Genomic DNA, 13260 nt, shown 5'->3' with positions numbered 1-13260 from the left:
GTGAGACAAGAAATAGCCATTTTAAGCTTCTGCCAAATAGAAAAAGTAGAATATCCCAGGACAAACAAGCCAAAAATATAAGGGAAATGGAAAGGATCCCACTTTGTGATTTTATGCTTAGGCAAAGAGAAAACCTAAGACATCACAGGTCCTAATCGGTCAGATACTCTTTTTCCCCCCTCTACAAAGAGGTGCTGGGCTTGGAGAAGGGGAATGGAAGGAGGGGTGGCAAAGCAGGTGTAAGTTCTCAACAAGGCAGCTTCCTCGGATTTCCCTCTCTTTCCTCAGAGAGTACTTTGAAACAAAGCTTTATTTATACATCAGCCTGCTGTCAAGGTTGCTGAAGAATTCACTAGATAGTAGCTAAGCCTATATTAAGAAGTAATCTAAATTTACCGTCCAGTCTCAGAGTAATAACTTCATGTGTCAACACAGTGGATTGAGAAATGAGGAGAGCAGAGAGGGAGAGGAGCTTGATTATATAAAAGAGAGAGAGACATCATTTTATATCATCAGTACGAGAAGCAAATGTGAGAATGTTTGGAGAGCTGTTTTTTGGTTAAGAGCAAATATTTCTAAGTCGATTATCTTTCAGATCCAAGTCATGTTTCAGTGCTTCGACTATATATGCTTAAATATTTTTAGTTGAGACATACGTAGGATTTTCTGCTTTCCAGCAATCTTAGAGCAATAACAGTGACAACTAGAGGGAAAAAAAAAAAAAATCAGGCACCAGCATGAAGGAACATAATTGATACTTAAATATGAAATAGATAATTAGATAATTTTCTTTCTTGCTTGCTAAATAGACAAGGTCTTGCTCTGTCACCCAGGCTAGAGTGTAGTAGTGTGATCATAGTTCACTGTAACCTTGAACTCTAGGCTTTAAGTGATCCTTCCACCTCAGCCTCCCAAAGTGCTGAGATTACAGGCACTTGCTCTTAACCAACTATACATATTTTACATATTTGCTCTTAACCAACTATACCCCATCAATAATTAGATAAATTTCACTGCCCTTTTCTACGAATTTTCTTCCTTATAACTGAGGTCAAGTGTAATTCACCAACTGTGGGTTTCCAATACTTCATCTAGGCCTACTCTCTCCCAAATTATTTCGGGCTTCAAAGTTATCCTTTTCTTCTCACCTCCTGCTTCTTTAAATCTTTCAAGTAAAATTTCCTTTTATTCTTTCACTGACCCTTTCCCCTTCCAAGTCATTCTCCAAGTAATAGAATGGTGATTATTCCATTTCTGAAAGTTTGCTAGGCCCTGTTCGAAAACTTTTCTTTTCTTTTCCTTTCCAACCGCTGCATTCCTAATCAAGAGACCCTGTAGCAGCGACACCACTAGATTATACAAAAAGACCAAGGGGCTTTGTGAATAAAAGTGAAAACATTAAAATATGACCAACATATACAATTTTACCACTTGAAGTTTAAGAAAATTTGGTCTTATGTATACCATTTTACCTACTTTACAGTCTAAACAAATGACTGGCTATTCTGTCTTGTAGTAACCCTATCATAACAGTTCCAAGTCGAAGATAGATAAATTTCCACGGTAAAATAGCACCTCACTGCAAAATTAAGTCATTTGTTTCTTAGTATACAAAAAAGTAGATGAAATGTTAGAAGCACATATTTAACAAATATTATTTTTTATTATTTACAAAATACATGGTGATCATAATAGTACATGTTACAGATTACAAATGGGAAAAGAGGCAAATGAGTTGAATGACAATAAGGTACCCATTTGTATGGAGTGCGTTTAAAATAAAACAGTTCCTCTTAAAAGTTAGACAGAGCTATGGGTGGGTACATTGCTGTGTAAAAAAATGCCAGTTACTTAGAAGAACACCTCTACCAAAAGGTAGAAAAGCACTGATATTGCGTCTAAATGAGTCCTAAATTAAATGATAGCAAATACAGTTCCAGTGTTCTACGATATAACCATTGCTTTCAGGCAGGACTCTGGGAGAGACCTGATTGCCTATCTTACTCAAAGAGCAAAGCTCCAGTTATTTAACTTCCCTACCTTCCATAAAGCTTTGTTCAGGTGACTTTGGAATGCAGAGTCAAAAACCCCATTCATTTCTGCTGCAAGTTCCCTCAGAACAGACACTGTGGACTCATCACTGGCATTCAGAATCCGCACAAAGAATTTATTCCACAATTCACCATCTTTTAGCCTAAAAATATATAAAAACCATTGTCATCAGGATTAGGCATATGAAAATTGGAATTCTTTTCGTGTTTGACTCAGTGATACATTTATGCACCAAGATGATTTAAGGCAATACCTAGAACTCTAGTGTTAGAGATCATTCAAATAGTCCTTTGAAAGCCCAGGGAAGAACTACAAAAAAAAGGCTACCAGAGTGGGGAAAACGAAAATACAGTGCACACAAAGGGAAAGATGTTCTCTCATCTGAGTCTATAAATTTCCTCTGTTTACTAAGATGTACCACTTTTCTAGCATTTTTCTTCTACAAATAAGAGAAAAGGGAATTTTGTCTCCTCGCTAACTTTCCTATAGTCTGGGTCATTAAAAAGACTAAGTTTGACTGAAGTGACTACTGCTTAAACCTATGATGTTTGTACCTTTGTTTATCATTACTTTCTTTTTATCAGGGAAACCTCTCTTCTTATATAAGGCAGGGCTGTTAGGAAACCCCAGTTGACCCCATCTGTTTCGGCCTATGTTGGCCTTGACCACAGCCAACTGGTGATGCCTAAATCTATCCTATATGTCTTAGGTTATATTTCAAGCCCATCTAAAAAGTGTATGTAAGAAACAAATAAGACTGGCCAAGTTCTGAATTAAATAAAGAGGAAAATACAATTCAATTGTTTAGAAGGGAAAATGGAGAAAAAACATGAAATCTTCAACATTGATTTTTTTTTTTTAAACCAAAGAATGTAACAGTAAGCGACAGACTGGCAAGCTTACTCTGGGACATTGCTAAGATAAGCTAAAGTAGAACATAGATATTTAATAAGGTTTATGAGCGGGCTTGAGGGAGTACTAAGGTTCTGAGACCAAGCAGCTCTTATTAGGAGATCATTTACAGCCTGGCATTGTGGCTCAAGCCTGTAATCCTAGTACTTTGGGAGGCGAAGGTGAGGAGATTGCCTGAGCCCATGGGTTCAAGAACAGCCTGGGCAATTTGGCAAGACCTCATCTCTACAATAAATTAAAAAAAAAAATTTAGCTAGGAGTGGTAGCAGACACCTATAGTTCCAGCTACTTGGAAGGAGAGGTGGAAGGATCGCCTGAACCCAGCAGGTCAAAGCTGAAGTGGCTGTGAGGGCGCCACTGTACTTCAGCCTGGGTGACAGAGACTCCAACTCAAAAAAAAAAAAAAAAGCATTTATTTCTTTACCAGGAGATTCAGATCTCTGGTTTGGTTCTACCTACTCATAGCCTAAAATTAGTGTGTGTGTGTATTTATTTATTTATATTTATAGAAATATATGTAAATGTGAATATATACAAATTTATATATATATATAACTTAGCAGTTGAACTATCTTCAAGAGATGCTTATTTTTTTTTTACTTTTGAAAATAATTGCTATTAAAAGGGGTTAGGAAATTGTTCTCACGAAATGTTTCTTTTAACACTTCTAAACTAAGACGCTTCCATACTACAATCATAGTCCATATGCTACATCTAGATTAGGATGATGCCTTAGGTCTGAGTAGTTTCTTATTTTTAATTAGCATTTCCTGTATCCTGCATTAAGTGCTCTGTGGTTATGCTAATAAAAAACATCTGAAATTACTGGAATCATGGCATTTGGATTAAGACAACTAAGGTTGCCAGAACAGAGAGAGAACCCAAAAGAAAGAAAAAATTATTTGGACAGGCAGAGACCCTGAAATCACTAATACTTACTCAGAAATATTTTGGCTAAGTTTCCAGAGGGACCCATCCCAGAAGACCTGTAGGTGTTCCTTGAATAATAGTAAATGTGCTAAATCTGCTATACCAAACAGGTCTACCTGAAATCACAAAAAGCACCATCAGCTAAAATAATTCTCTGCCTCTACCATGGTAGCTAATTTATGTAGGAAGTTGAAAGGTATTATAGTGTTCAACAAAGCTTAATTTATGACATACATTTTAGTAGGCTGCTCCTCATCTTTACAGTAAAGGGAGAAGCTCTCCAAAGAAATGATCAACAGTCAACTCTAGGAATTATCTTTAAGAACAAAAGATGACTAAATATCTGGACTATCACATTCACATTCGTAGGTCTTCCGAATCTGCATGAATTCCAGTTGTGATCTAAATGTGGGCCACATGACTAGTTCAGGTTCATGCTACATATTCAATCAGCAAATGCCTTATATCTAGAACTGAGTTAAAAGGAATTTTTGCATATAATGCCACCATAGCAAACATTTTACATTTGTCTTGATGTCTTTTTTATATGCATTATTTCATTTAATCCTCACAGCAATTCTGATGTACATAGAGCAGAAATCTGTTATCCTTATATTTCAGAGAAGATAACCTATAAAAGATAACATGGATGGTAAGTGGATGGTAAGTGGTAGCAATGGCCCTGGCACTTAGGTTACTCAGTCATGTGTTTGCACGTGTCTGTGTAAATTCTTCAGCACTGTGACAGAAAATGGTACATTTTGTTTGACTTGGTGATATTTGAAAACTAGGTCATCTATTCTAGAAGCGTCAATACCAGCAAACACTAGCTTTTATAGCTTATCTAGACAATAAAGAGATTAAGAACCCCTCTCCACATTCGCTCAGCTTTGTTTTACACCTACCTGGTAGGGAGAAGAACAGTTAGCCAGAATCTTTTGTCCTTCCAGGATCTGTACAGTCCGAAAGCCGCTGAGGGTAAAAACATCTAGCAGCACCCTGAGATCGACACTGTAGGAAAAGTCCACTATCTTCAAAGCTTGATTGTTCTTATTATAATCATAAGGATCGTGGATTCTGAGCCCAGATTTAAGAGAAGAGATCATAAAAATAGGCCATGAAAGAAGCTGCATAGCTGGGTTTAAAAAAATAAAAAGGTACTGCAGGTGTGTCTTAGTTATGCCAACAGCTCCCTCCAGTGGTTAATTTTGAAAATGCACCTGTAAGGGCACCGGCAGTCTTGGGGAAGGAATGTCAAGATCAGTTTGGTGACTTCAAGTGTATTTAAACACAGTGCATGGCCACTATTGAACATTTTCCAAATCTTCACGTTATATAAAGTTAGAACTGGAAGTAGATGGCAGCCTTCTGTCTTGTACTGTACACATTAACATGTACCATAGCAATGATTTATGCATGGACAGGAATTATAATGGAAGAAACTAAGCTTGTAAGTGATTTCAAGTTTCTTTCTGGCTTTTAATTCTTTGTGAATCTGTATAAAATTTCCTATCAATTTTGATAACTAGTGACAAAGGCAAGTTTCCTTTAACACTATGTACCTTCCTGGAGGCTCTGGTGGCTGAAAAGAGCTATTTGAATTCATAGACCACAAATGCCCATTTCTAAAAGGGTGAAAAAATACCTCTGGCTTCTTTTCCTTTCAGACCAACACCTCTGCTTCTAATTTCCATAACCCTGAGAATTCTAGCACTGTCCTTTTAATGTCATGAAGTAGGATGAAAATAAAAACATACTGGGGTTCTCACATTTGGAAACATGGGGGATTTCTGGTGGTCACTATGGCTGGGGGAATGTTACTTGCAATTATTTGGGTAGGTGGGAGAGTTATGGGGAAGTAGGAATATAAATAAAATATTCTGCAATGCTTGGAAAACACTTGCACAAAGAATTGTCTCCCAAATACCTATGGTGCCCTGGATGAGAAATGCTGCTACATTATATTTGGGGAAGACTTTAAGACTCTGCTGTCTAAGGAGAGAGGGTGGGATTCTCTAGTTCTTTTGGTAATAACTGCAAAATGCATGGACAATTCTTTATTTTTTTGAGTTGGAGTCTCATTCTGTCACCTAGGCTAGAGTGCAGTGGCACACTCATGGCCATCACAGCCTCGACCTGCTGGGCCCAGGCGATCCTTCTGTCTCAGCCCTCCAAGTAGCTGGAACTACAGGCGCGTACTACCACACCTGGCTAATTTTTTGATTTATTGTAGAGAAGAGGACAGATCTCTGATGTTTATGAGTAGCTGGTTTCAGAGAACCGTCTTGAAGGAGTGAAGCCTAGGAGAGACAAGTTTTTTTTGTTTGTTTGAATTAATTAATTGTGTGTGTGTGTATGTGTTGGAGTCACTTTGTTGCCCAGGGTGGAATGCAGTGGCACAATTAAGGCCACCGCAGCCTTGACCTGCTGGGCTCAGGCAAGTCTTCTGCTTCAGCCTTCCACGTAGCTGGAACCACAGGCATGTGCCACCATGCCCAGCCAAATCTTTTTTATGTATTGCAGAGATGAGGTCTCATAAAGTTGCCAAGGCTGGTCTTGAAACCCTGGGCTCAGGGAATCCTCTCGCCTCGGCTTCCCAAAGTGCTGGGATTACAGGCTTGAGCCACTGTGCCCAATCGACATGGACAATTCTTTAGTCTCCATGCCACTAAGATTTAGAGTCTAATTTCAGCCTCTTTTTGTAGTCTAACTAGTCAGAAGAAATATAAAGAGTGAGTCCAGTTATTTGTGTATACCAGTGATCTCAGAAAGAAACTTAACTCCTTACCCAAGTCATGGGGTTGGGCAGACAAAACATCTTTAAATCAGGCTTTTGTTTGTTTTTGAGTCAGAGTCTCTCACTCTGTCTTCCAGGCTGGAGTGCAGTCCCACAGTCATAGCTACCACAGCCTCGACCTGCTGGACTCAGGTGATGCTTCTGTGTCAGCCTTCTGAGTAGCTGGAACTACAGGCATGTGCCACCATGCCCAGTTTATTTTTTAATTTATTGAATAGATATGGTTTTGCCAAGTTGCCCAGGCAGGAGCCACCACGCCCAGCGAATCAGAGCCATTTTACTCAAATACTATGAGTCCAATGATCACTAAAAGGGTGTGCTGGTCCTCTATAGCCCTTTTCACAAAAGAAAAAACTTAGACTGTTTTTGCCTTCTTCGTGCCTGAATGTTTTTTGTATTTTCTCAGTTCTTAGTATTTGGGCTTTACTTCTTATTTCCTGCTATGTGCTCATTTCTTGAACATGATGGACAAACTGAGTTTAATTTAAACCCTTTTCTTGGCATAGTTAGTATTTGCACTCTGGTTTTATCCACTTATCTTGACTAACAGTTCAATAGGCTTGACTTAAGCTTTGGTTTATGAAACTGAGCAGTGCTGGCATCCTTGCTACAACTGCACTGGCCCTGTTCAAAGAATGACTAGACAATCTACTTTACGGTTCTCAAAATATTCATATTTTAATCTCTTCTTGAAATGAATCATCACAATACTGTGATTAATACTTTTTATCTGAATTTTTTCCTCAGTTTGCTTTATTTCTTTGATTTCTTTTAAATAATTCCCAATGATTACTGACTTTTAAGTAAATATTCTCTTAACATAATTGTTCCTTTATATGGCATTTATCAAAAGGCTTAAAAAATGACTATTCATGTTTTAAGAGAAACCTCACAACACTATTAGAGAATGGAAAGGACCAACCTGTTTCTGAGAATTAGACTCCTAGGACTCAAGTCACCATGGACTATTTCTGCTTTGTGTAGCTTCTCCACTATTGTCAAAAGGTTATAAATAACCAACACTGTTATTTCATGAGTAATAAATTCACCGTGTTGGAGAAGATCCTGGAAATAGAAGGAGAGAAAACTCACTATTTCTCAAATTGGGTGAACTGTAGTTATACTCAATACCTTGAAAACGGCTGATTTGTACACTTCCTTGTTCTCTACTAGAATGTAGGCTCCTTTGTAGTCTGAGCCCATGTCCCAGTTTTAACAATACTGTTATCTCCCAGAAGATTGTAAGGATTTCATGAGATCATGAATGGAGAGTATTAAGGGTAAGCCTGGCCCATAATAGGTGCTCTGTATGTTTTAAAATACACTCATTCCAACCATTTTACTTATTTATTTTTATTTTTTTGAGTTGGAGTCTCACTCTGTCATCCAGACTGGAGTGCAGTGGCCACTCCTGGCCACCGCAGCCTCGACCTGCTGGGCTCCGGCGATCCTTCTGCCTCAGCCTTCCAAGTAGCTGGAACTACAGGCGCGCGCTACCACGCCCCGCTAATTTTTTGATTTATTGTAGAGATGAGGTCTCGCCAAGTTGCCCAGGCGGGTCTCGAACCCGCAGGCTCAGGTAATCCGCTCACCTCAGCCTCCCAAAGCGCAGGATTACAGGCTGAGCCACCGAGCCCGGCTTACTTATTTATTTTTATTTATTTATTTATTTTTTGAGTTGGAGTCTCACTCTGTCGCCCAAACTGGAGTGCAGTGGCACACTCTCGGCCACCGTAGCCTGCCCTGCAGGGCTCTGATGATCCTTCCGCCTCAGCCTTCCAAGTAGCTGAAACTACAGGCAAGCGCTACCACGCCCGGCTAATTTTTTTTTTATTTATTGTAGAAACAAGGTCTCACCAAGTTGCCGAGGCTGGTCTTGAGCCCCTGGGCTCAGGCAGTCCTCTAGCCTTGGCCTCCTAAAGTGCTGGGACTATAGGCATGAACTACTGCAACAAGCTCATTCTAACCATTTTAGAAAATTCTTATTACTATCAAAACCTGCAACAAAAATTTCTTAAGGAAATACAAAGGAAAAAAGTTATATACTGAGTTTTAAAAATAACCCAGTGGGGGGATAAGAGTTAAAAAATTACCTATTGAGTACAATGTGATGGGTATACTAGAAGCCCAAACCCCACCAGTACACAATATATTCATGCAACAAGCCTGCACTTGCATTTCCTGAATCTATTTTTTTAAAAGTCAAAAACTTCTGACCACACATAACTTCACCTAAGCTCATCACTGTATTTTAGGGGGGTGGAGGTGGCACCTTTTCCCTCAGCTTTATTGAGATATAATTGACAAATAAGATTGTGCATATTTAAGGCAAAAAGAAAATCCAGTGAAGGTAGTATAGAGAAAACAAGAGTGGCCATGAGCTGATGATTGATCATAGTTAAATGACTAGTTCATGGGAATTCATTATACAATTCTGTCTGCTTTTGTTTATGTTTAAAAATTTACAAAACAAAAAGTTAAAAAATACCAAGAGGTCCTTGGTCAAAATAACTTGGGAAAAGAAAAATGAACAATACTATACCTTATCATTTAATTTGTCTATTTGTAGACGGTTGACAGGATTTTTTGTACTAAATTCCTTTGCTAAATGAAACACAAATCTCTCTACCTGAGGACTTTAAATGACATGTTTTTAGTATGCAAACCTGAAGGGTGAAGCAGTTTATATACTGGTGCCAAACAATACAGCCATCTTGATATTGATAACAGTTGCACAAATGATCATACTCCTCATTTAAACGTTCCTTTAGCTTGAGGTTGATATAAAAGTCCCATGGGACAGGTTGAGAAGATACCTGTAAGACATTGTATTTTAAAAATAAGTGCAATGACATAACACCACTAAGGGATCCTAAACCAGGGGAAGTGAAGGCCAGTTGGAGACCCAAACTTCACCTGCACATAACTACTTATGTACCTAATCCTAACATGTACCCCACATCTTCATAATAAAATAAAGTAAAAATAAATAAGTAAAATAAGTGCAATTAGAATTTATGGTTATAGCTGGCAGACTGAAAGCACATTCCCTCTAGCCCTTCTGATATAGACATAATAGTAAAGGGTTATTTTAAAGGCATAAATCTTCTGTAAAGGACAAAATAGCAATACGATTCTGGAAGCTGGAAGGAGAGTAAGAAGAGGCAACAATCCACCTAGAATAACAATCAATCCAAGGAGAATTGATCCTTGCAGTGGAGAAAGTTGAACCATATTTATACTACAAAGCTATTTCCCTATAGTATATCACTGTTGTCATCAGTGACCTTTGGAGGTAAGGCTAAAGATGGCGCTAATAGAAGTGGCTGATCCCCATTTAAGAGAAAGTTAGACCCCAAATTTCCCACCCTGCTCTCATAGTCCAGCCCAGCTATTGCCACTCTTCTATTTCAGAAGACCATAAGCTTATTCTCTAGTGAGTATAAAACAGAAAGTCTTTAGACTATAGGACATCAGGCACTATTGAAGGTGGAAATATCATATGGAAAACAGGAAAAAGTTTATGTATCAGATGTTAGGGTATACTTGTTTGCCTTTCCAAATCTTCTAATTTCCTCACTCAGCAGAAAGCCAGCAGTCAGGCTTATATGCTCTAGGCAGAAAATTAGAAGTTTTCTCTAAGCAATCTGATCAGTTCAAGAGAAAAGATCTAAAGATTGAAGGGGGGCGGGGGAAGGTTTCCCAATTAAATGGACAAGCTAAATCATCCTACAGTGAGGTCCACAGCTGTCATGATCCCTCCACATACACAGAGCTTTCAATTAGCTTTTAGTGTACTATACTCAAATATGAATAGAGAGCCAAAGACTTGAAGAAAGCCTCTAGTATGAAAGACTAGTATCAAAACAGACAACAACAAACAGGAAGAAATAGATGATGGCGTGAGGAAAAAAAATAAGTATCATTAATATCTCAGAGAGATAGGGAATAGTCTATCTTTAAAATGAAGAACAGAATGTTACAAAGAAAATTCTGAGAATAAAAAAGAGGCCTTGCAGCCAATGCTGGTGTGGCTACGTGCTCTTTGAGCTATGGCTGTCACCATGTTTCCTGGCTTTAGCCATGTTTCCTGGCTTTAGCCCCCTTCCCTACCTTGGAGAGGTAATCTCCTTTTTCACTCTCACTCTCTAATCTACTTTTTTTTGAGGTGGAGCCTCACTCGGTCGTTCAGGCTGGAGTGCAGTAGCATGCTCACAGCCACCACAGCCTTGACCTGCTGGGCTTAGGCAATCCTTCCGCCTCAGACTTCCAAGTAGCTGGAACAACAGATGCATGCCACCACGCCTGACTACTGATTTACTTTTTAAATAAACTATATTTTCTAATCTAAAAAAAGTAAAAAGACTAAAAATAGAAAAGGCAGGAGGATTGCTTGAGGTCAGGAGTTTGAGGCCAGCCTGAGTAACAGGTGAGACTCCATCTCTACAGAAAGCAAAAAATTAGTCAGGCATGGTGGCACATGCCTGTGGTCCCAGCAACTTGGCAGGCTGAGGCAGGAGGATTGCCTGAGTCCAGTAGTCTGAGGCTCTAATGACTCACAATTTTACTACTATACTACAGCCTGGGTGACAGAGTAAGGACCTGTCTTTTATTTTTTAGATTAAAAAATATAGTTTATTTAAAAGTAAATTAGAGAGAAAGCAAGAGAGAGAGAGAAAGAGAAGATTCACCTCCCCAAAGTGGGGGAGAGGGCCAAAACAGGAAGCATGGCGACAACAGAGTCTAGCAAGGCAATGGAGAGAACCTGTCACTTAAAAGGAAAAAAAAGGAAAAGACTACAAGTTGATAAAATACTCCAGAAAGTAAAATAAAAAGGCAAAGAGATATAAGATAGGAGAAAAAAAAGTAAGATTTTTAGAGGTCCTGTCCGAGAGACCCCATATCCTAATAAAAGAAATTACAGAATGAGAGAATAGAGAAAACAGGGGAAGAAATAATTTTTTCCTTGAAGAAAATTCTCAGAACTGAAGAAGTTGCCATATTGAAATGGCCATTGAGTGCCTAGCATATAAATGACAACAAACTTATGCCAAAGCATGTAATTGTGGCATTTCAGAATACTGGGGACAAACATAATATCCTCTAAGGATACAGAGAAAGGAAAAAAACAGTTTTACTCAAAGATTCAAAACTCAGAATGGCAAGACTCGAAATCAAGGTTAGATGCCAAAGATAATGGAGTTCTCTTTCAAAATTCAAAAAAGATAAGACACTTAATTCTATATACAGCCAAACTATCAATCAAGTGAAGATACAGAGTAAGAAAATTTTCTGATTAAAGGTTTCAAAAATTGTATACCCCATCCCTTTCTCAGAAAGCTGATTAAATGTGAGGGATTAAACCAAGAAAGAAGGAAATATGAGATCTGAGATACTGGGCATCCAACATTAGAAAATGGTAATGTGAACACCTACGATGATGGTAAGTGGAAATTTCAAGGTGAGACTGTATGTGTATCAAAGCTAGAATATAACTTGTCCAGAATGCAGCCGATCAGAACATTTAAGAGATTCCCTCAATAAATAAATAAAATTGATAGAATATTTAATATGTTTGGACATGAAAGATTTATATAATAGCTTCTCAATTTTGATGTCTGATCTTGGCCTGATTTCTTGATGGCTCACTTACTTTCCTATAAGGAAGCAAGAGATTATTAGAAAGATCTGATGGTACCATGAGGACAGTTATTGCTTCAATCCACATTATTTACAAAGTAACTGAAATGACAAAAAAATCAGTCTCACCTTTATTATGGTTAACTCTGCAGAGTTCCTTGGCGCCACCCAGAATAATTTATAATCTTCACATACTAGGTATTCTCTTTTAATGTAATAATCCTCATTGCCTGTTGAGATGATTTGATTCCATTAAAAAAAAAAAATCACTGTGAACATATACAGTCCTCCAGCCTTTACCTCCTGGTTTAAGGGTTAGAGGCACTGGTATATTTGCCAGTTAATAGAATCTAGAATACTCTTCAAAATCATTTGTTAAAGATTGAAAGACAGGAAGACATAATTCCTATTGTTATTGGGATATGAAGTTATTAATTTGTCAACTTCTAAAATTCTATTTTTTACAATCTAGGAATATTTATAGTGCTTAAGCATCAAGTTTAATTATAAATCATTACTTATTTGTACACTGTCATATGCATATATTCAATAAAACTTACCTAACTCAATTTCCTTCTCTATTTCCAATTTAGGCATTGGTCTATCTTCTACAGAGATCTCTGCAGAAGAGCTTAACTCTGGTAGGGATTTTAGTAGTTGGCTGCGATACTGTGAACACCAGGGTGACTGAGTGAGGTTTTCTGCAGGACAGGGAGGAAAAGTTGAAAAAAAAATCATCTAAAAAAACTATACTTGAAGTGGATATTGTAAGAGCAGATTAAGCCAGGCTCGGTGACTCGGCCTATAATCCCGCGCCTTTGGGAGGCTGAGGTGAGTAGATTGCCCGAGCCTGCGGGTTCGAGACCCACATGGGCAGCGAGACCTCATCTCTACAATAAATCAAAAAATCAGCTGGGCGTGGTAGCACA

General features: G+C 38.3%; 1 protein-coding gene across 1 annotated transcript in view; it reads right to left on the bottom strand.

Moving 5' to 3' along the window:
* Positions 1-1643: 1643 nt before the first annotated feature.
* The window catches only part of BUB1B (BUB1 mitotic checkpoint serine/threonine kinase B), a 64726-nt gene continuing 53109 nt past the window's right edge, over positions 1644-13260 (bottom strand). Inside the window, exons 17-23 of the mRNA XM_021718486.1 lie at positions 12892-13032; positions 12461-12561; positions 9358-9507; positions 7614-7756; positions 4800-4971; positions 3904-4010; positions 1644-2194 (exon numbers count right to left, since the gene is read on the bottom strand). Of these exons, the coding sequence (XP_021574161.1) occupies positions 2005-2194; positions 3904-4010; positions 4800-4971; positions 7614-7756; positions 9358-9507; positions 12461-12561; positions 12892-13032 (1004 nt within the window). The 3' untranslated portion in view covers positions 1644-2004. The remainder of the gene's footprint in view (positions 2195-3903; positions 4011-4799; positions 4972-7613; positions 7757-9357; positions 9508-12460; positions 12562-12891; positions 13033-13260) is intronic.

Source organism: Carlito syrichta, unplaced genomic scaffold, assembly GCF_000164805.1.
Source record: "Carlito syrichta isolate Samal-C Ts95f unplaced genomic scaffold, Tarsius_syrichta-2.0.1 Scaffold312225, whole genome shotgun sequence".
Lineage (NCBI taxonomy): Eukaryota > Metazoa > Chordata > Mammalia > Primates > Tarsiidae > Carlito > Carlito syrichta.
Note: the sequence above shows the minus strand (reverse complement) of the source record. Positions and strands in the feature narration are given on the sequence as shown.